This window comes from Lytechinus variegatus, chromosome 4 (assembly GCF_018143015.1).
Source record: "Lytechinus variegatus isolate NC3 chromosome 4, Lvar_3.0, whole genome shotgun sequence".
Lineage (NCBI taxonomy): Eukaryota > Metazoa > Echinodermata > Echinoidea > Temnopleuroida > Toxopneustidae > Lytechinus > Lytechinus variegatus.
In genome coordinates this window covers 18,956,785-18,980,899 of record NC_054743.1, presented here as the reverse complement: position 1 = coordinate 18,980,899, position 24,115 = coordinate 18,956,785, and the positions used below count along the sequence as shown (strand labels likewise).

The window sequence follows — 24,115 nt, the reverse complement described above, 5'->3', positions numbered from 1 at the left end:
ACAAAAGAATCTGGGTGTGGGGTACAGACATATTTTTTAATGGGTGTAACTTTTGAAAACTGGTTTTAGATTTGATTTTCGTTTTTAATTCATTTCTTAGATAACCTGGTCTGGAGGAAAGAGTACGTTTTACAACTCATGTTATTCCAAGAGAATATGATAGGGTCTTATGTTAGATTTTTTTCGTAATTTTTGTAATAATTAGGTCTGGAATAAAGACAACATTCTAAACCTCTTTTTAAAAACATGTTCTTAGGTTCAAGGATTGCTTGGTCTTAGATTTGGAGTTATTTATATTTTTACTCTTAGCCTTATTTTGAAAAACAAATGACTGGGTCTGGCTGAAAGACTACGCTATATGTCCATGTTATCCAGCATTAATAAGATTATGGGGTCTTTATACGGTTTTTGTTGTTGTTGTATTGTTATTTACAATTTTTGAATAACAGGGTTTGGAGAAAAGGCTAAGCTCGATTTTCCTTTTTTCCACTGGAATATCATTATGGTATCTTAGTTTGGACTTATATTATAATTTTTGAAATAACTGGGTCTGGAAAAAAGTCTTTGGACTTACATTATAATTTTTGAAACTACTGCGTCTGGAAAAAGACTTTGGACTTTTGTGCTATATGAAGGCATTACTATAGGGTTTTAGTTTTTAGTTTTAAATAACCGGGTCTGGAGAAAAGACTATGCTTGATTCTCAATTTACTCATAGCGCGTATATTCACAATACGTTCAGTATAATTTAAAACGACAACAAAGACTTTGATTCCACCAGTTTTAATTAACTGGGTCTGGAGAGAAGACTAGGCTCGATTCTCATTTTTATTCCACCGGAACATCATTATCGTATCTTAGTTTGGACTTATATCATAATATTTGAAACAATCGGGTCTTTGGACATATATTATTATCTTTTGAACAACCGGGTCTGGAATAAAGACTTTGGATTTATATTATAATTTTTGAAACAACAGGGTCTGGAAAAAGACTTTGGATTTATATTATAATTTTTTAAACAACCGGGTCTGGAGAAAAGACTTTGGACTTATATTATCATTTTTGAAACAATTGGGTCTGGAATAAAGACTTTGGACTTATATTATTATTTTTTAAACAACCGGGTCTGGAATAAAGACTTTGGATTTATATCATAATTTTTGAAACAACAGGGTCTGGAAAAGACTTTGGATTATATTATAATTTTTGAAACAACAGGGTCTGGAAAAAGACTTTGGATTTATATTATTATTTTTGAAACAACCGGGTCTGGAGAAAAGACTTTGGACTTATATTATCATTTTTGAAACAATCGGGTCTGGAATAAAGACTTTGGACTTATATTATTATTTTTGAAACAACCGGGTCTGGAATAAAGACTTTGGATTTATATCATAATTTTTTAAACAACAGGGTCTGGAAAAAGACTTTGGATTATATTATAATTTTTTAAACAACCGGGTCTGGAGAAACGACTTTGGACTTATATTATCATTTTTGAAACAATCGGGTCTGGAATAAAGACTTTAGGCTCACATGATTATTTCTTAAACAACCGGGTCTGGAATAAAGACTTTGTACTTATATTATCATTTTTGAAACAATCGGGTCTGGAATAAAGACTTTGGACTTATATTATTATTTTTTTAAACAACCGGGTCTGGAATAAAGACTTTGGATTTATATTATAATTTTTGAAACAACAGGGTCTGGAAAAAGACTTTGGATTTATATTATAATTTTTTAAACAACTGGGTCTGGAGAAACGACTTTGGACTTATATTATCATTTTTGAAACAATCGGGTCTGGAATAAAGACTTTAGGCTTATATGATTATTTCTTAAACAACCGGGTCTGGAATAAAGACTTTGTACTTATATTATAATTTTTGAAACAACCGGGTCTGGAATAAAGACTTTGGGCTCATATTATTATTTTTGAAACAACCGGGTCTGGAATAAAGACTTTGGATTTATAGTATAATTTGTTAATTAACCGGGTCAGGAAAAGAGACTTTGCACTTTTGTGCTATATGAACGCATTACTATACGATTTTAGTTCAGAACGGATTTGCCAAAAATCCCTTCAAATTTATTACATTTGTGGGTAAAGTCATTATTACATTTGTGGGCGATCAAAAATTATTACATTTGTGGGTAAAGTGCATTATTACATTTGTGGGTGAAATTATTACATTTGTGGGTAAAGTGTTATTACATTTGTGGGCGTTATTACATTTGTGGGTAAAGTGTTATTACATTTGTGGGCGTTATTACATTTGTGGGCGTTATTACATTTGTGGGTGCAACACCCCCCCGAAGGAAAATATGTTCCGCCGCCACTGGTTGAAACACGCATCGTCTTCATGGTTAACTGGAAAAAAAAGGTTCTTAAAATGTCCCCTTTAGATCAGGTCAGAGCTTATATATTTAAAATTTCTGTTTGCGCTTCTTGTTCGCAGTTATTATCTAAATTTATTTACATAGGCATCTCGTTTTGAAGATCACAAACATAATTGCCCATCATATTAAAAAAATATAAAGCTCGCGCTGGCATTATTTAAAAAGGGTTTATCATGTTATTACATATTTACTTTATTTTATAAGTATAAAGCTAATTATTGACTGTTAGGACTATCCTTTCAAAGAAACAAACAAAAATCAACTTTAAGCTGCCGATCGAGGAAAATATGGCTGAAAAAAAATTTGCCCCCCCCCCCCTCTATTTGACGAAAGTTGGATCCGCCGGGAGGGAGGCAGGGGGCACTTGCACCCCAAAAATGAAATAAAAAACAGGGAAATTAATATTTTCCAAAATGGGAAAGTTCCTTTTTCAAAAATAAATATACCGTTTTTCGTGTTTTTTCGAAATACTATTTTTAAAGTATACAAGTTAGGTTAAATTTTCAGGAAGGCTGGAATATTGCAAATTTTCATCTTGCGCTTCGCACTCTCATTCGATTGGTGAAATATGCATCCTAAAGAGGTCACTAAATATTTTCTTTAACAGGTTCCTTTTCTGGTCTGTATGTTGAAGCTTGCGTTTTGCGATCGTGTGAATTTTTTAGTCAGATGCACGTCTTTTTAATGACAGCAGAAATCTGCTTAAAAACTTATTTTTGTTTTTTATTGAAATACCCTAAAGTTTTAGCTTGTGATTCACGCTCGCAACACCTTTAATTATTAAAGAATAATTGACCCCAAAAATGTTTTACTTCACCTTTGAATTTGTTTTACCAAGCGGCTCGCTCATTATACTCTCTCCCGAAAAATTAAGCCTAAATATACGTTTTGCCATAATAAGAAATCACTTCAAAAAAGGTTTTTCTCTACTTAATCACTATCAAACACACAATAACTTCAAGCAAATGATAATTTTTAGGTGAAAATATCACCAAAGTGTCCAGTTTCATTTTTTGGCTTTACCCCCCAAACGAAAATTCGTTCTACTGCCCTTGCCTTCATAACAATTGAACGGCAACAGTGTCCCCCGCCCCCTCCCCCTTGCCTCTGCCTCTGCTTTCCCGGTTTTAATATTTCGGATTAACGAATTTTGTTTCGGACTAACGAACCTTATTTCGTTTTCAGATTAACGAACCTTCGGAAAAACGAACCTTATTTCGTTTTCGGATTAAAGAACCTTCGGAACAACGAACCTGATTTCGTTTTTCGGATTATCGAACGTTCGGAACAACGAACCTTATTTCGTTTTCGGAATATCGAACCTTCGGAATAATGAACCGTCGGAATAATGCCACAAATGCTCGGATTAACGAACCCTTTTTCGTTTTCGGATTAACGAACATCGATGTATAGGCAATTTACGTGTTTTGGAATTACGAACTTTCTGAATTTCGAAGTGTTAACCAATAAGGAGGGGGGGGGGGGGGGGTCAAACACATTTTCACCGATCGGCTGCTCAAAGCTCATTTTCTTAAGAGGTTTTCCGAACAGTGGCTTCTTAGCTGTATTATAAACAAAAGAAATGTATCTCATAATCTCTGATTGAATAATGCGAAAGCGAGGAACGAACTAAATTTCAGGAATTTTGTCCTAAAATTTTGACATTCTGAGCAATGTTTGTGATTATGAACAAGACGCGTATGGAACTAATTAATTACTTCGAAAGGGATGTGCGAGCTGAAATTCTGATAAACTATCATACAGAGAAGTTTAGATAGTTTGTTAAAATTCATATAGAAGTAGGCTTATACAAACTAATGAAAATGCGAACACGCAGTAACAGCTCATTAGTTTTGACGATCTGACCTAAAAATGAATATTTTGAGAACTTCTTGGAATACATTAATAGAATTAGTACTACAAACAAGCCTTATTTCGACTCACAACTCCAGATAACTTTCTTCTTTTTTTTACAGATTTCGGCTAACAATACACCTCTCGATAATTTCACGTCATCTGTTTTCTTTTTACATCATTGTACTGTTATTGTTAATTTATGTTTCTAACTTGCCACTTTAGCTTTAAGATTCCTTCATATGTACTTACTAATTTATTCATGCATAGCGTATTTATATGATGTTGTTACGTAAAAGAACTTTTATCATTGTTATGTTAAGCTATATACATTGTCACCGACAGGGCCCCATCGGAGACCAACACATTGTTGAATAGGCTTCCCTGTTTTTTAAACAAACAAATAAACATTAGTTCAAAAGGTTAAGTTAAGGTTAATTATGCCTCTCGTATTATGATGTTGCTATGTAAATGAATTGTTATTATTGTTATGTTATGCTATAAATACATTGTCACAGGGCCCCAAGGGAGACCAATACATTGTTGAACAGGATTCCCTGTTTTTAAACAAAGAAACAATAGTTCGAAAGGTTAAGAGCATTTTTTATCTTCTTGTATTCAGCTATTTTCCACCATTTCCCCTTCTTCCTCTGTTATTTCTCTTCTTTCTCGTCTCCCCCTTCCTCTCTGTCCATCGCTTTTGGCGCCAATCTTGTATCAGGAACGCCATGGCCTTGAAAGCCCTTTCCGGGATGTTTTATTGAGATAGCAAGTGATACACACCCATGTTTCCAATCCATACTCACACGAACGCGCGCGCGCACACACACATACGATCAAAATCACTCCACTCACATCTGCACCACCTATAGCGTATCCTGTCACACTCTTTCCTCGTATTCATGATATCCCTCGCCATTTTCATGAAATCCCAACGCCGACCGTCCCTTTCCCTCCATTAAATCGAAATTTACACACACCATTAGGATATCAAAACAAGATTCGGGTTAAATCCTCTGAAAATAAGTACTTTAGACATGTTAGATGTAGTTTAGAAAATGAGAAGCTGTCTTTAAATATCAACATTTATAATAATCCTATTGAATAATTGAATTGACTTGTATATAAAACACAGTACGAAATTGTTAAATCAAACTCAATAAATAGAGCGCACACCGTTGCTTTCATTGGTATAGTATTTAATTAGTGTCAAGTATTTTATCAATACACCTGTAAAATGGTAAGGTTGGTTTTATTTTCGTTCATCCTGACTTCCAATTAGCAGCTGCATATATACTACATTAGTCTGCAAAGCTTTTAGGGGGGGGGGTTAAAACACAAACTGCATGTGCAGATTTCTTATGCTTGTATTCATCTTATGTCTTTATAAACCATAACCTGTAAAATTATTATAATAAGCAAAGAGATGTATGTAAATACTTTAAGCAAAGTTTTCATGATATAAGCGCTGAGTTCATTCATTAAGGCCATGTGATAGTAATGTTTCTTAAAATAGCCTTGTTGATACTAAGCATGATTTATTTTGAGTAAAGTATACTCACAAACAAAAGAAAAGTACAGTATTGCATAAGCATTATTCTGTAGGCAGATGACCTCAAATTACTGCAAGAACGTGATGTTTAACATTAGGCTGGCCGCAAGATCACTGTAAATACTTCTTCATAATATAGTGCCTTTACTGGATATACATGTATGCATGTTAATGATAAAGCAAATTAATAAACTTGAAAAGCTGACATGTATAATCTACTCACATGTATATACACACAAACGGAATATCTAGAAGATTGTGTGAGCACAGTTCTAGAGTTTAACCGAAATCGGTATCCCTTTTAGCGTATTAATATAACAATTATCTGAAATATAAGAAGGGTATCGTGAATGTATAAAATGTAAGGATAACGAATACTAGTACAGTAAGTAGTTCATAAAAGCAGATATTATACAAGTTTGTATATCGAATATAACTGAGATGTGCAGGATAAATGTGAACGAATATGCATTGTGATTTGAAGATTATATTACAAAGACAATATTGAAATGCATATCAGATTTCACATGCTGAGAACTGAAAACTAAAATGAGAATTGAAAGTTCTGGCTTGCACCAAGAAATTTGAATTTTCAATATCAAACTTTTTAAGAAAGCCTTAACATTCCAGAAACTCTAACATGACTAACATGTACATGCTCTATATTATTCTACAACATTGTATTTAGCATGTTTAGTGACAGAGTCGATTTTTAGTATAACTGCTATCATCATTGTCATGACCGTACTATATAAACTTTTACCTATCATTATATCAATTTATGCATGCATTTTCAGAATGCCACGATATGACATACATGTATGACACCGGACATGGTAGCTCAGAGGTAGAGCGTCCGCCTCATGAACGGGAGGCCTTGGGTTCGATCCTCGGCCGAGTCATACCAAATTTTTTTTAAAAAATGGAACCTTCTGCCTTCTTGCTAGGCGCTGAGCATTTAGGAGAAGGGTAATGATAACATGTGTTATGCAGGGCCCGCTAGTGGAGCAGCTTCCTAACTAGAATGGCTACCCTGGGTAAATAAAACGTTATTAGTACTATTATTATCATATTAGACATGTTAGATTGATACATGTATATACTAATGTAAAAATTTATCAGGAGAAAGTTATATTGAACTTACGAAGTTGCAACAAGCTTGATTTATCTAATTTTATGCCTTATTTACAGAGTATGAACCATTCAGATTGGAGGGATCGGGGTATTTTAATGAAGATATCGCTTATTTTCTATGACCAAAATTCTGGTTACAAATAAATTACAAAACAGGTATTTTTTTAATTAATTGTAAAAATGAAAAACATTACATATATGCTACATGTAAATTCATTTTCTGATACATCTTCTTTTGTATTAGTAGTTTGTTTTAATACTTCAATCGGATCGCGCTTGCAAATCAAGGTTGATTACGTACTCAATCATTTCACTGATTTGAATCGACTACTTATCATGCTTATGGTGTGATTAACAACAATTAAGGTCAATTTCCTTCATAGATTGCAACCTTTTCCGTCAGGTTATGTCTTAATTTAGCCAATAATAAACAAACATGATAATGTTTCAGTTCTTTCCGCATATAGAAGACACATGCATCATTCACAAATACTGATAATACAGTAAAGGAGAAAAATAATACTTCACTTTCATATACAATGTAACACTACTATGGATTTGATCACACCCATTTGGAAAAAAATGTACTTCCAAAAGCGATTTAAATGGACGTTACATAGGCCTACACCTTTTTGTATGTAAACTTATTTAACATGAAATTAATTCTCTTGTAAGAATAAGTCATTCATTCAGATCTAGAACTATTTACACAAAATATACATGAACGTCATATGATGACGGGTATGGTATCAACACTTTATATGGCAATTGTAGTCAATGCATTGTTTTGTTGATCGTAAGAATGCAGCAGTTCTATTAAATTTCCCTAACAATGTATAAGGACTGTTAAATATGGGCGGCAAAGTTTACCACTGCACACCTGTTTGAATTATAAGTATTTACAAATGCCGAGGTAACTCGATCCAAATTATAATATGAACATGATTGCTAAAATCTCAGGCCTGAAACGAGACAAAACAGTTATTGGCGAGCAAGAGAATATATGCATTGACGGAAATGATAACCAAAATAAATGATTAAACAAATATGCAGTGTTAGTAAAGAACTAACATTAACCGTTCATATGATCAGATGATTGTCATATAATTTGTCCGAAATACATTACTCGAGGGTAAATAGTCGTACTCGTTTGTGACCTCTGTTTTTATGTAAATAAATTTATTAACATTTCAAATAAAAATACATAAGATACAAATATATAACATTGTCACAACATACATAAACTTGTTTATGAGAATAAGGAACACAAGAGAACAAGTAGCATTATAAAACATTGACTCAACAGCTAAAGCATGCACAATAGATATTCCTAAGACGGAAAACATAGGCATACATGAAAACATTTAACAATTTAAAACATTCAATACATTAAAATAGCGTAGGTATACAAGTAAATTAGTAATACAATTTATAGGTACGTTTAAACGAATTGAGAGTTATTTAGGTTTTACAAAGAACACGAGTAATGGGGCAAATAATTCCAAAGAATATGACACTTAAACATATGAAGTGTAGGAGACTAAGGTTCACACATGTAGCAAATAATAACCAAACTGCGTTGTGTCAATAAATCGAAAAGTTAAGACAAAATTTAGACGTAATGGAATTCTGAATAAGTGATTTGGAACAAAAAAAGAGATAGATACTGCAATATTTAACATATTTGTATCTGAGAAATTAAGTAAATAAAGGTCGTGAAAAAGTTGCAGGGTATGGACTTTATAAGAGGATGTTTGCTATCGTTTGCACGATCAGTTGATATAACAACCGGAAAAATTCGATCAAATAATATTGCAGTTATTGATATGTAAAAAAGACAGCCAAACCAAAATGTTAATGTTTTAATATAAATATGTTACACAAAACTTTAGATTGCAAACGACTTCATGTCACGAAACTTTATCGTCAATATATACTCCTATTAAAAACTTGTTCATATTGAACATTTGAATAGTTGGTTCTGATTTACACTCTTTTTATTTCTTTTTAATAGGCATTTGTCTTTTTCATGTCCAAAACCAATCGATTGATGAAGACCAAGGCGAACACAAAATATTAATCTCTCTGGCATTGTTTAGCTCTAAATATCCAGATTGCAACCGTCTTCAATAACTTTCAACTAATATCCATCCTTAATGTATTTCGAAGTTTTGATTGGTAGTATAATTATGAGGAAGAATTTATTTCTGCAACAAAGATTTAATACAAATAGTATTTTTTATAACATAAGTTGATTTTTTTCATTGTCTAGCCTTTACTTTCTCATATTTTCACTCTAAATCAAAGACGATTCTTAGCAAGAGCATACAATATGCAGGACACCTATAAAGATGCATGGCACATACCAAAGAAATGGGTGAATGAATTGTCTACTAGCTCCAGAATCTGCATAATATTTGATATGGGTCGTAGGGATGGATGTAATACTGACAGGCCTGTCCCTGGTGCTGTTTACAGAGTTAGGTACAATACTGGTAATGTGTGTTGTAGTGTCTGCCCTAGGCTTGCGAGGTGGCCACTCAAAGTCATTGCATGCTGCAGCACTAACAACTGATGTAACTTCATGTGAACAGCAAGCGAATCGAGTATTAAACGGAAGGAAATATATTCCTCTGGTAACTTGACCATCATCCGCAATACTGTTCCTGGAGTGCAACTTCTGACCATTCTGGTAACATGATATTGTCGTTGCCGTACTACCAGAAGTGGCCCGGCAGTGGGCTTCATATGTAAATTCATGATTTTCATTTATATTGATGAAGCATTCTGCAGGCCCATGTGGTATTTGAACGATAACTTTCTTCTTCACAGTTTCATACTCTACGTGCTCTAGACTATGATGTAAGATTGCCGTGAATAGGTAGCCATCCTGATCGAGTATCTCAACGTTATCTATAATAAGGTTGACGGATGGAAATGTGTCTAAATTTGTTATTTTGGTTTTGAACCTTTGTGCTTGGGTCGGACCTTTAAATCCCTCTATATGATTTTTCCCATGAACGCAGAATGGCCGACGCTGTGATTCAAACTGAAGTAAGTAATTTGGAAGACGCAGAAATGAATCATTACTGGACACCGGGAAATAGAATGGGACAACACCACGACTACCTGCAAGCAGGGTTACCTCTTCGGTTGTAACATCCGCTCCTACGTGAACTGGACATCCTGCAAGAAGGATGGCTAAAGCTAAAATCATCTGCAGGAAGGTTTGTAAGAATAACAGAATTGTAGGGGACTGACCAGCGGATGCGTTTCGGTGTTCCGACTAAAGAAAATGGTAATGAAATGGAAATAGTAAGTTGATTTTCGCTGACAGAAATGATATTATTGCGCATTGAAATTAGAGTTCATTGAACTGCGGATTAAAATAGGTTATTTAGATAAACAGCCATTAAACTATCCAGAATCTCAACCACTGTCAAAGAGAGAAAGGTAGAAACATTCGTATCAAAGTGCTAGAGAGTCATGAATATAGACATTCACCTCTAATAGTTGCACACAAAATATATTTATAGTAATATATCGTCATTATTTCACCAATTTCACATTTTAGGATTTTTGTTTATTTAACCATTCACCTGTTATGATGAGGATAATGATTAATGTAACTTCCCCACAGTATCGTTTTATATAAAGACAGACACATTTCATTAAATCGTGCCAGTAAGAAGTTCATATCTTACCAAGATTTTCCATCCAGTGTTGGCAGAAGTTGAACCTATGTGTGGGAGGTGTCCTTTGTCGTAGACGACTTGATGACCAATTTGTAAAGGTTCTGATCTTAGGGTTCTGGGTAAGAAATATATAAGTACGAGAAATATTTCAGTTAGTGAACATTCCTAAAATAAGTTAATCAGCAGAAGTAAAACGAATAGAAGTTTGGATAATTTAATGTACGTTTAAGGGTTTTTGAGCAAAGTTTTCTTTATATGAAATGAAATCTTACGTCGTAGTAAAACCCATGCAAAATATATAAGAATACTTGATTATAAATATTCTAAAAATATATGGGAGCCAGTCCTAATAGGAACAGTTTACATTTCCAATGCATAGTTAGAGGTTGTAACAGTTTAAACAGCTCACATCTCTTTGGTCGGTTTTACTATAAATATATATTTTTGAAAAAATATTACCTGTTTGACTCCGACGAAGCGCCGTGACTGACACGATCATTTCCTTTATTGATGGGATTCAGAGGTTTCTGAGAAAGAAAAATAAATGATATAGGAATATCATGAAGAAGAGATATATAAACAATTCCACCTCGACAGCAAAACATACATGATCAGATATTAAAGAGATTTTAAAGAGTACAACATGACTTTGGATACGTATCCCATATATCATGTATATAGATGTTATTACTTTGAAAATATTCCTTTTCATTATTGATTCAGTTATTTTTAATACCACTTAACCAGTTAAGGACTGTTTACAGTTAATAGAAATGTTATTGTATTTTTCTCCCTTTACATATTTAGGTTATAATATAAATTCCTGTGTATTACTAGGATTCGATGTGTTAACCGATATTTAATAAACGTGATTACAAGTTTCAAGATGTTTTTAATTATCCAAACCAACAAGAATACTCTCAACGAATGAGACCTGCCACCCCCAAAACAACATTGAAGCACCTAGGAAGGTTCCCTGTATATAACCAAAATTTAAATTGGTCTTCGAAAAGTTAAAATTTAAAAATCAACTTTTCTGAAGACTATCAATGTTCTTCATCATGCTATCAGCATTGTCTGGAGGTTTCACCAATATTGTAAATTGTGCACCTCAAAAGTTGCACCTTGTTTTCTCCTTATTCGCAAAGCTCTCACTGAAGGAATTATATATCCTATCAAGTACTCGTACTTGTGTTGGTTAATTTCGAGAAGCCAAATGACCATAAAATGCTGCGGATGGGCTTTTTCAAGCTCAGTAAATATATCAAACTCAGCTTGCGACTCATTGTTGGTTTTGTAGTTACTAATTACATAATGATTTTAAGTGAGAATAACGACTACGATAACAACTGTTACTCACTCTGGTTTGTCCGATCTCTTCAGTTAAGAAAAAGCATCTCGAATCTGGGTCTTCTGAAATCTGGTCACTGGTCATGGAGTTGTTCTGGGTTTGTAAGAATGGTGGGCCAAATACTTTGTATTGCCACTTCTGAGGTCCGAGCCAGACAGGACGGCTTGTATCATCGGTTTGGTCATATTGTGTCCTGGTCATGCTGTTCTGTACTGCGTCAATGACATCCTGGGTTGAACCATGTTCAGATTTGTCAGAAGATTTCGACTTGGCACCAGGGAAAGGATTAAGCTCCTGATTGGCGCGGTCATCAGCTTTATAAGCCTCAGTAGAGAGTGCCATCAACGAGAGTTCAGCACATCTTTCATCTTCGGCATCAGCTTTGATTAATGTATTCCCGCTGTAGATATTTTGCACGTTTAGTTTGGAGTTTTGGATATGTGTTGTATATGACTGCTTCTGAGGGTCTGTCATGGATGCCGTTACAAATTCCTCTTTCATTGCTGTCTGATGGTCATTTTGTTTTTGTTCTCGTGTCTCATCTTCAGCACAGTCGTGTGTATTCAGGATTCCTTCTGTTGGCGTATAATGACCTGAGTTTGGCGACGTATGCATAAATGCCAAAACATCACTATCCTTCATGTGTGCCCCATGTACTAAAAGGTAATCGGATATGTGTTGATATCCTTCTTGTGAGGCAGCTTGAAGTGGCGTCCATCCATCTTGATCTTGTTGATTTGCATCACAATTGTTGAGAAGTAGGTATTCTACCATATTGATGTTACCATTGTAACATGCTGCATGGAGCGGAGATTTCTTGCTCTCAGTCCCTTCGTTCAAATTATATCCCTTGGATACTAGGAATTTCACTACGTCGATATGATCGTATTGTGTTGCGATGTAAAGTGGGGTCATACCTTCATAACTTAAATAATTGGCCCCTTTAGCGATGAGAAATTTAACAACTTCCAAATGGCCCAGAAAAATTGCTGCATTGAGTGCTGCCAGTCCATTATTGTTTGTCTTGTTAACATCAGATCCGTGCTGAATGAGATACTCAACTACTTTTATGTTACCGTTAAGGGCAGCAGCGTGGAGAGCAATCATCCCTTCGTCATCGACCTCATTGACGTCAACACCATTGGATACCAAGAACTGGACGATATCTAAATGACCGGCTTGTGCTGCGATATAAAGTGGAGTCATTCCGTCATATATATTTTGTAATGCTCCATTTCTAAGGAGATGTTTGACAGTTTCTAAATGACCACTCGTAATTGCTTCATTAAATGGCGTCCAGCCGTCTTTATCATGCCTGTTAACATCAGACCCCATTTTAATGAGGTATTCTATGACTTCTACATGGCCTCGAGCAGCAGCACCATGAAGAGGAATCATCCCATTATCACTTTGTTCATTCACATCAGCTCCATTGAAAACCAAGAACATCACTATATATAAATGGCCGAATGAAGCTGCTGCACATAGGGGGGTCATTCCAACATATCTGTTCTGCTTTGCTCCTCTATCAATGAGATATTTGACAGCATCTAGATGACCATATTGAATAGCAGCATTGAATGGTGTCCAACCTTTAGGATCCGCCTTGTTCACATCTGACCCTTGTTGAATGAGATATTCCATGATCTTCATATTACCGTTGATAGCAGCATCGTGAAGAGGAATCCTCCCTCTGTTGTTCTCTTCGTTCACATCGGCTCCACTTGAAATTAAGAACTTCACTATATCTGCATGTCCGAAGTCAGCTGCAGCATTGAGTGGGGTCATTCCATCGTATCTGTTCTGTTTAGCTCCACTATCAATGAGATATTTGACAGCATCTAGATGACCATATTGAATAGCAGCATTGAATGGTGTCCAACCTTTAGGATCCGCCTTGTTCACATCTGACCCTTGTTGAATGAGATATTCCATGATCTCCATGTTACCACTAAAAGCAGCCCCGTGAAGAGGAATCCTCCCTCTGTTGTTCTCTTCGTTTACATCGGCTCCACTTGAAATTAAGAACTTCACAATATCTGCATGTCCGAAGTCAGCTGCAGCATTGAGTGGGGTCATTCCATCGTATCTGTTCTGTTTAGCTCCACTATCCATGAGATATTTGACAGCTTCTAGATGACCATATTGAATAGCAGCATTGAATGGTGTCCAACCTTTTGGATCGGCCTTGTTCACATCTGACCCTTGTTGGATAAGAAATTCTATGATCCTCATGTCACCTTTAATTGCAGCTCCGTGTAAGGGATTTTTTCCATTATCAAGTTCTTCATTTACATCACCGTCATTGGATACGAAGAATTCTACGATATCTGCATGTCCGAAGTCAGCTGCAGCATTGAGTGGGGTCATTCCATCGTATCTGTTCTGTTTAGCTCCACTATCCATGAGATATTTGACAGCTTCTAGATGACCATATTGAATAGCAGCATTGAATGGTGTCCAACCTTTAGGATCCGCCTTGTTCACATCTGACCCTTGTTGAATGAGATATTCCATGATCTCCATGTTACCACTAAAAGCAGTCCCGTGAAGAGGAATCCTCCCTCTGTTGTTCTCTTCGTTTACATCGGCTCCACTTGAAATTAAGAACTTCACAATATCTGCATGTCCGAAGTCAGCTGCAGCATTGAGTGGGGTCATTCCATCGTATCTGTTCTGTTTAGCTCCACTATCCATCATATATTTGACAGCTTCTAGATGACCATATTGAATAGCAGCATTGAATGGTGTCCAACCTTTTGGATCGGCCTTGTTCACATCTGACCCTTGTTGGATAAGGTATTCTATGATCCTCATGTCACCTTTAATTGCAGCTCCGTGTAAGGGATTTTTCCCATTATCATGTTCTTCATTTACATCAGCTCCATTGGAAATGAAGAATTTTACAATATCTAAATGACCGAATTGAGCTGCAGCATAGAGTGGGGTCATTCCATCATACCTGTTCTGCTTGGCTCCTTTTTCAATGAGATATTTGACAGCTTCTAGATGGGCGTTTTGAATGGCAGCATTGAATGGTGTAAAACCCGTGTTATCTTCCTTGTTCACATCAACCCCTTCTGCAATAAGACTGTCTATGATATTGGAATACCCTTCTAGTGCTGCTTTATGAAGGGGTGTCTGACCCATGTCACATTCAACACTTGGATCCGCTCCATGTAGGATGAGGAAATCAACGACGTCTTCATGTCCCTCTTGAGCTGCAGCATGAAGAGGTCGAAGCCCTCCCTTGCTTGGTTTATCCAGGTTTGCTTCCTGTGAAATTAGACCCTCAACCTCATTGAGGTTTCCCTCTAAAGCTGCTTTGTAAAGTGGTGTGTATCCTTCATCATCCATCTTGTCTATGTCATGATTGAGTGGCAGATCGTGTGTAGACCAATTGGCATCACTAGAGGATATTTCTCCGAGGAGTGTGTTGTATGCTGTATCCCAATCTTCCAAAGCATTAATACTGTCGTTGTCTAAGACTTTGGTGATATCTAATGTCTGCAACCTGCATTCCTTTAGTTGGGTACGCATATCATCTGATTTCGACGAGTTGGTCGTGAAAGATGCAGGTTTGCTGTTTAACATCTCTTTCTGTCTGTACGAATTGTTGGACAATACAATATCGCCCCCATCTGTATTATCTTGTTGTGGTGTCATTTGTTCAGAAATGGTAACTACAGAAGTATTTTGTGATGACATGTTCTCTTTTGGAGTGATCAACGAGGTGTCCGTTGCGCCCATCCTGTAAGAAACAGATATTATTCTCGGTCTAGTTCAAGTGAAGTGAAAATGTAGAATTCCTCATACAGTATGCTAAATAACGTATTATATTTCATTGTGCACGATAGGTCACTTTGAAAATGAGAAGATTTTACATTCTAAAAACAAATCAGTCAAAAATGACTGGTTAATAGGGTCAGCTGGGAGCAACTGTTATTCTAGTCATATTTGACCATTTTCTAGTCATATGTTACTAGAACTAGAGTTATGTCTGACTAGAATATATGTCAGAAATGTGAATATCAGTGATTGCCATATCAGTTGCTCCCAGGTGACTACTGGTCTAGTCAATTTGACTGATTTGTTTTAAGAGTGTAGTGCCTGATAAGGAAATAAGCTAGTCACTTGACTAAGTCGTTTGTAATGTAATAGAACCGGTAATAACATGTAATTGTGAAATAATGTTCATGGTATCCAATAGTAGGAAGCTTGAAGTAGTGTCTGAATAAAGATAACAAATAACACGCTTTTCGCCATAGAGAGAGGATTATGAGCATTATGCTATATGAATAACGACTTAAACACGCACAATTTTCAGTATTTGGTATTCGTAGTTCTAAAGATTATTTTCTCTCTTTTTTTTTGGGGGGGGGTGGCTTATTGTCAGATTCATAGAAGTAGCATATTTATCATAACATGTTTCTTTTTTGTGATATGGTTAAAGATTACAACTGAAACATCAAAATTGATACAAGTTGGGTCATTGAAAAAAAGATGTCTGAAACAGCTTGTCACGCATGCATTTCGCGATTCATTATAACTGCAGCGCTGACTTTGAAAATAAATAAGTTCAATAATTATTCACAAAAACGCCATAATAATGATATAAAATACTACATATGGTTCATTGACCCTGATTTACATTTACCTCGATCATATGACTGAACCCTTGTGCAAGACGATCAGTGGTATTTACCTCTATCTTCAGAATTCATGAAATGTATCCTCGCAGTATAAAAGTTGCGATGGCATTTTAACAACATGGTCAAAACTCATTGACCTTAAATGACCTCTGACCTTTATCATGTGACCTGAAACTCATGAAACACGATGAGTGATACTCATACTTTTTATACCTAGTATCTTGAACTAGGTTCATATACACTTTAAATCATGATACATAACCTTGGCTGAGATTTCGTTGTTGATTACTCCAACATAGTCAAGTTCATTGACCCTTTAATGTATTCTAACCCTTATCATGAGACCTGAAACTCATTCAACACGATCAGTGATTCTTAATTACTATTAAGTTTCATTAGCTAAATCCGTATACCATCAGAGTTATGATGACATTAAAAACCGTAACATTGGCTAAGAGTTCGATTTCGATTACCCAACATGGTCTGAGGTCATTGACCGTAAAATGACCTTTATTTTTGACCATGTGGTTAGAAACACATCCAGGATAACGTGTATGTCCTAGTTCCATATACTTCAGAAGCTATGATGACATTTAAAAACGTAACATTGGTTAAGACTTCGATGTCTTTTCCCCAAACTTGGTCTTGGTCCATTTGACCTTTGATTTTTTACCTTGATCATGTCGCCTGAAACTCAGGGAGATTTTTCAAATTTAGTAATAAGGGGCCATCGAGTGAACTCGATGGCCCCTTATTACTAAATTCGATAAAATAGGTCCACATACTTTTTAGGTTACGATGTCATTTAAAACATTGTGGATTGCGTCAGGCTCTCTCGCCTGCATTACACAATTCAATATAGTAGCAGTGCTGACTTTGAAAACAACTATTGAATATTCACAATAAACACCTTTCATGTGATAATAAAATGATTTTATCATTCATCCTAAACAGCATTTGACCTTGAACATATGACCTCACTTGTGTTATAAGATCAGTGATATTTAATTACTCTTATATCCAAGTTTACATGAACTAGATCCATATACTTTCAAAGTTAAGATATTTCAAAAGCTTAACCTTGGTTAAGATTTTTTCGTTGACCCTAAATGACCTATGAACTTGATCATGTGACCTGAACCCCCCACTCCGGATCGGAAGGACCGCATGCGTGTTCCCAAAATATGCGGTAAAGGGGTAATTTTTCGCGGGATAAGTCCAGTCCGCAAATTGTAAAAAAGAGGAGTATATTTGTATTTTACACCCAGAGATTTCTTTAAAAGGGGGGGGGGGTTATCTCTCTCTTTTGACTCCTGAGAAATTTCAAAAGGGGGTTATAAAATATCTTCAATAACATAGAAAAATAATTTTTGAAAAAAAAGTTTTGAAAGCTCATTCAGGATTATTTCATTTTGAAAAGAAAAGTTCGGACTTTTTGTTGGAATGAAAGCTCATATGAGATAGGGGGTAAATTGAGCAGTGTTCAGGATTTAGGGGGTCTCCGAGGCAGAAAAACCAGCGAGAAGCCCTCGAAAAGGGGTTCAGAAATATTGGCAAACCTTCTAATAGCGAGGGGGATGCTTTCAAGGGGAGGGAACGAGCATAGGGGTACCCTAAATAACACTAATGGGGGGGGGGCTGAAACTCGCACATGATGTTCAGTGATACTTATATCTCCAAGTTTCATTAGGTGCAAAATTTTTACAACGGCACATTTTGGTAATTTACCAAAATGTTCTATTAACTAAATGGACCCTAACTACTAACTGAGCCATTTTGGTACATTTACCATGTTTACGAAAATCTGCAGGCATTCGACACATTTCGGTAACTTCTGGGATTGTTTGCTCTATTGTCTGTGCTCACTCATTGAATTACAAAATCCAAATTCCCTTTAACTATAAAATTGGGTCTTTATTTCCTAAAACCACATCGGCTCAACCCATTTGGTTTACCATAAATTTTGTCTAATCACCAGTTAATTGGTGTAAGATCTACATGGTCTAATACCCTCCTTTGTCGGTTTATATCCAACACGTTCAATGTAATTTCATCCAATAACCATGACGTCAAATACCGTTCGGACCAATATCATGTCGTTCTTTGGCCATTTCGTCCAATAACCAGTTAGTCAAGTCTATCTGTCTATGGGCCACTTCGTCTAAATGCCACTTCGCCCAATAAACACTTCGTCCAATAGCCATTTCGTCTAATAGTCAATTGGAAGAAAAGCGACTTCGTCTAATAGCCATTTGATAGTATTTCGTTTCGTCCATTTGGTCAGATTTCCCTTAATACCCACTTTGCCCAATAGACAGTTGGTCTAATACCGACTCGGTAAGCATACAACTGACAGTTGGGTCAATACCCACAAAGTCCAATGCCCATTTGGTCTAATATTTGTATAAATATTTGCAATCACATGGTAATAAAAGGTGTGCACACCCTCGGCTCTTGCCTTTCACGCACCCCCCCCCCCCACACACACACACATTCATCCCTTTTTGTGAACACTGCAGATTTTCCCAGTACAAATATAGAATCTGCAATAATTCTCTCTCCAGATCTCAAAATTGATGATGCAATTATTTTCACAAAAAATATTTGTCGCTTGCCATTTGTTACAAATGCAGAAACAAAATAATAAAGATCAAAAAGTGTTACATATTTCATTGATTACAAATACATAAATACTACTAATTCCAAGTTCAAATTGACTTACTAGCTGATAAAGAGAAAGGGGTGATATAAAACAATAAAATAAACGCAATTCAAGACAAAACGAGACAGTTCCTTGAAAATATTAATAATTCATAAATATATTACTCATGTCATCAGAGTCATGAAATAGATCCTTCGCTAATAATATAAAAATTGGGAAACAAATATTTGAATTTCCAATACATGACAACATTAATTGGATAACTCTGAACAAAATAGGAAAGAAAAAAAAAGGAGAGAGATTTAAGACATACATGTATTTTTTTTTCGTTTTGGTTTACTCTCATAAATTACAAGAATTGAGCCATGTGTATGCAGATATGACTAAAATTTAAGTGTCATTTTAAGTTTTGGTTACACATTACTTGAAGGACAAATTTCACATGATTTTATATTCATAATAAATTGTAACACCAAAAAGTGCTTAAAGATTGAAAAACTGTGCATTAGCTAAATGCGTCGCAGAGACCGTTAGCAAAACCATGCTAACAAATCGTAATTTGAATGATATATTGTGGTGTCAATCCGCACCTGCCCACGCCATGGTCATTGGACCAATTTGATATTAGACCAACTGTCAATTAAACCATGTGTGTACTGGATCAATTGTTAATTGGATCAACTGTCAATTGAACCAACTGACAATTAAATGAAGTTAGACGAATTCGCTGTTGGACGAAGTGACTTTGGCCCAACGGGCTTTCGGACGAAGTGTCTATTAAATGAAGTGGCTCCAAAAGGATGTGGCTAATGCAGGATATTGCTCATAATATACGAAGTTTGACCAAAAAAATCCCGTCAGGTATAGGTGCACTATCGGCATACTCTGGTAACAAGTTTCCTGTATCAAAATGCGCAGTTGCCAGAATTTGGCGTAACAGTCATTCAACAAAAATCCCACACGTGGTTAAAGTAAATTCAATAACCTGTAACTTTAGTCATGTGACCTCAGGGCGTTTAGTGATACACCCAGAGGCGAAACGTGGGTCACGGCAGGGGGGGGGTTCACCAGGAAAACATTTCGAGTTACTTAGGGAGCGCGAAGCGCGCTCAGTTGTCAGGTATACTTACCTAATAGAGATATTTTAAGGAAATGCAGTGCCATGAAACGGATATGTATCTCACTGACTAAATAATGCGAGCGCGAAGCGCGAGGTGAAAATTTTTGATATTCAGTGCTAAAAAGGGACATTATAAGCAAGGTTTTTGTAATCATGATATGTAACTGTCTCGCTAAACAAACAATGAGAGCGCGAAGCGCGAGCTAAAATTTTTGTATATATTGACCCTGCTAAACAGGGAAATTTTAAGGACTATGTCTTAGAATCCATTAAGATAATAAATATCTCACCATAGTCATCTAATGCTAGTGCCATCCGTTCCTGATTTTGTTAGAATTACATCTAAGCACAGTCATAAAGCACCTTTTGTAGTTATTGTAATCATGATTGTCATGCGCATCTTACTAATCAAATACTGCAAGCGCGAAGCGCGAGCTGAAAATTTAGGAAATTCAGACCTCAAGAGGGGCATTCTAAGGCTTGTTTATAGGAATTCCCTAAGACCGTACGTATTTCACTAACCAAATGATGAAGGCGCGATGCGCGAGTAAATGTTATCCGATTTTGATGAAATTTTCAGCCTTTTGCTTTGTGAATTTTACTCTATTTATTAAGGTGATATTTTCAGCATTTTGCTTTGTGAATTTTACTCTATTTATTGAGATATAAATATCTCCAGCCTGGAGCTTCCCTTTAAAAGCAGTTTGTGTTTGAGGCCCTATAAAGGTGCATTATTTGTAAATATAAAGTCATAAAAACAAAAGAAACAAAACACCCGCCCCCCAAAAAATATATAAATAATAATATTAATAATAATAGATAAGTAAATTAATTAATTAGTAAATAATGTTCTTATTGACATTTTTATTTCGTTTATTGCTATCAGCTCAAAGTTTTGATACGATGTCTCATTTCTTCACAACAAAGACCATGGAATGAAAATGATGATAAATACATCGTTTGATTTTTTGTCCTTTTATTGAGGTGACAAATTGGATTTCTTAATATCATTACTGGTCAAATCCAAAAATAACATTTCCTAATAACCGAATTTTTTTTCTCAAGACTCTCCGTATTTTTTAAAATCAATATTATTTTCTCTATTTGTGGTAGTTTGCAAAATCCAAGATCTAAATTTTACAGAAATATCTTTATTTTGTGGTGGGGAAGAAGTATTTGTTTTCACGTCCCATGCATTTCGGTTTCACGGATCAGACTACGCCAAAAAAATCAGGTGCCCGTTTTCATAAAGCTCTTCCTAAGTTGAGAGCGTCTTTAAGAACGACTGGTGAACCTTATGCGCTAAACCATCTTCCAAGAACATTTTGGAGTATACCATTCACCACAAGAAAGGATCCCAGTCGTTTTTTTAGTCGCTGTTAACTTACGATATTCAGTGCTAAAAAGGGACATTATAAGCAATTTTTTTGTAATCATGATATGTAACTGTCTCGCTAAACAAACAATGCGAGCGCGAAGCGCGAGCTAATTTTTTTTGTATATATTGACCCTAAACAGTGAATTTTAAAGACTATGTTTTAGAATCCATTTAGAGTATAAATATCTCACCATAGTCATCTAATGCTAGTGCCATCCTTTCCTGATTTTGTTAGAATTACATCTAAGCACAGTCATGAAGCACCTTTTGTAGTTATTGTAATCATGATTGTCATGCGCATCTTACCAATCAAATACTGCAAGCGCAAAGCGCGAGCTGAAAATTTAGGAAATTCAGACCTCAAGAGGGGCATTCTAAGGCTTTCATAGGAATTCCCTGAGACCGTACGTATTTCACTAACCAAATGATGAAGGCGCGATGCGCGAGTTGAAATTTTTGTATATATTGACCCCAAACATGGATATTTTAAGGACTATGTTTTTTAGGAATCCATTAAGAGTATACATATCTCACCATATGCCATAGTCATCTAATGCGAGTGTCAAGCGCTTGCTGATTTTGTTAGAAGTACATCTAAACACATGAAGCAATTTTTGAATTCATTGTAGTCATGATTATCGTACGCATCTTACTAATCAAATGCTGCGAGCGCGAAGCGCGAGCTGAAAATTTAGGAAATTCAGATCTGAAGAGGCGCATTCTAAGGCTTGTTTGTAGGAATTCACAAAGACCCTACGTATTTCACTAACTAAATGATGTGAGCGCGAAGTGCGAGCTGAAAATTTTTGATGTTCAGATCAGAAAAATTGACATTTTAGGGACCGATTTTGGGAGTTCATGAAGAGCAGAAAAACCACTAATGCGAACGTTAGCACGGACATGAAATGTTTTATATTAAGACCTTGAAATAGGGCAGTCACTATAGTCATGAACAAAAGAAGAATATGTCACTACATAAAACAATAACTCGAATTACGAGAAAATATATTTATTGTATAATGATTTGAAAAAGGGAGGTTTTAGTACAACATGATTATATATCTTATTAAACAGTCTATGCGAGCACCAGGAACAATGAAGCAAATAATGTTTCATAAAAGAATGCTTCTTATCTAATATAGCATAATATAATATAACATTATTTCTTTCTATAATTTCTTCTTTCCCCCACTACGTTTCTCTTCCCTTTTCCCTCTTTTTCCCTCTTTTTCTCCTCCCCTTTTTTTGCCAGCCGATTGGGGGGGGGGGGGGGGACGTGCCCCTCATGCCCCCCCCCGTAGTTACGCCACTGGATACACCATTCTCATAATTTCTAAGTTTCATGAACTAAACCTTAGGTTGAAGATTAAAATGTTGACGACGCCTTTATTCTCGCTCTGCTATGCAGGCAAGACAAACACTTAACCGAAGATAAGACTTCAACGTCGCCACTGCCGGTGTCTGGAAAGCGGCGCCTATAGTTTTTCTCAGCTATGAAGATGAGACAAAAATGGGGCGAGAATTTCAGGATTCGAATTTCGTTACTATAACATAAGATAAAAGATGATAACTAAAGCTTCTTGTTTTGACAAATAATGCAATTGTTAAGATTCCTCATTTAATATACACTGCGTATCAAAAAAGTTTACACTTTGAAAAAATCCTGTAAAATTACACATATGTAATATCCTGAAGATTTTTCCGCATTTTAACATTGGTACAGATCCATTAAACAAATGGCGATAAAAATGTCGAAAAATATTTCCGCTTGAGTGAGCACCACTTACTTTTGAAAACTTATATGAAAAATTATTTGCGCAGAACTTTGAAATGGTTATGCAAATAAAAGTAGACCTTAATCATGAAGAACATGTGGAATTTAGCTAGTAAAATTGATTTTAGGATATCTTTTACCTTTTAAAACTTGTTTTCTTGCCCAAAACACTTCGAAGAGTGCATTGCGCCCCACCCCACTCCCCACACAACAAGGCCATCGAGACGTTATTTGCTTTACACTGAGCTGTGATTTAGGCCTACATGAAAAGGTTTATGCTTGATTTTCATTTAGTTAATCATTGTCAAGTTTGGGAAAAGTGTGGAGAAACAAGTATTAAATGAAAATAAAATGTAAACCCACTTTGAATGATAAAAATGCTGGAGATGTCTGACATAAACTTTTGTTCAGATTCAGTTATGTTTTCAGATCCAGCTAGCACAAAAAGGGTAAAAATTGTGCTTACTAAATGTTAAAATCTTAATTTGGGTGACAAAATTGTTACAAAATACTTGACTATATCCGTTTTATTTTTAA

At 35.6% G+C, this 24,115-nt stretch overlaps 1 protein-coding gene across 1 annotated transcript; it reads right to left on the bottom strand.

Annotated features, from left to right (window-relative positions):
• Nucleotides 1-9,147: 9,147 nt before the first annotated feature.
• LOC121412856 (serine/threonine-protein phosphatase 6 regulatory ankyrin repeat subunit A-like) lies at nucleotides 9,148-15,742 on the bottom strand. The gene is made up of 5 exons (XM_041605618.1): nucleotides 12,002-15,742; nucleotides 11,101-11,168; nucleotides 10,651-10,756; nucleotides 10,092-10,163; nucleotides 9,148-9,153 (listed from the first exon to the last, which is right to left on the bottom strand). Exons 1-5 carry the CDS (start codon nucleotides 15,740-15,742, stop codon nucleotides 9,148-9,150), a joined length of 3,993 nt encoding a protein of 1,330 aa, XP_041461552.1.
• Between the last annotated feature and the right edge of the window lie 8,373 nt (nucleotides 15,743-24,115).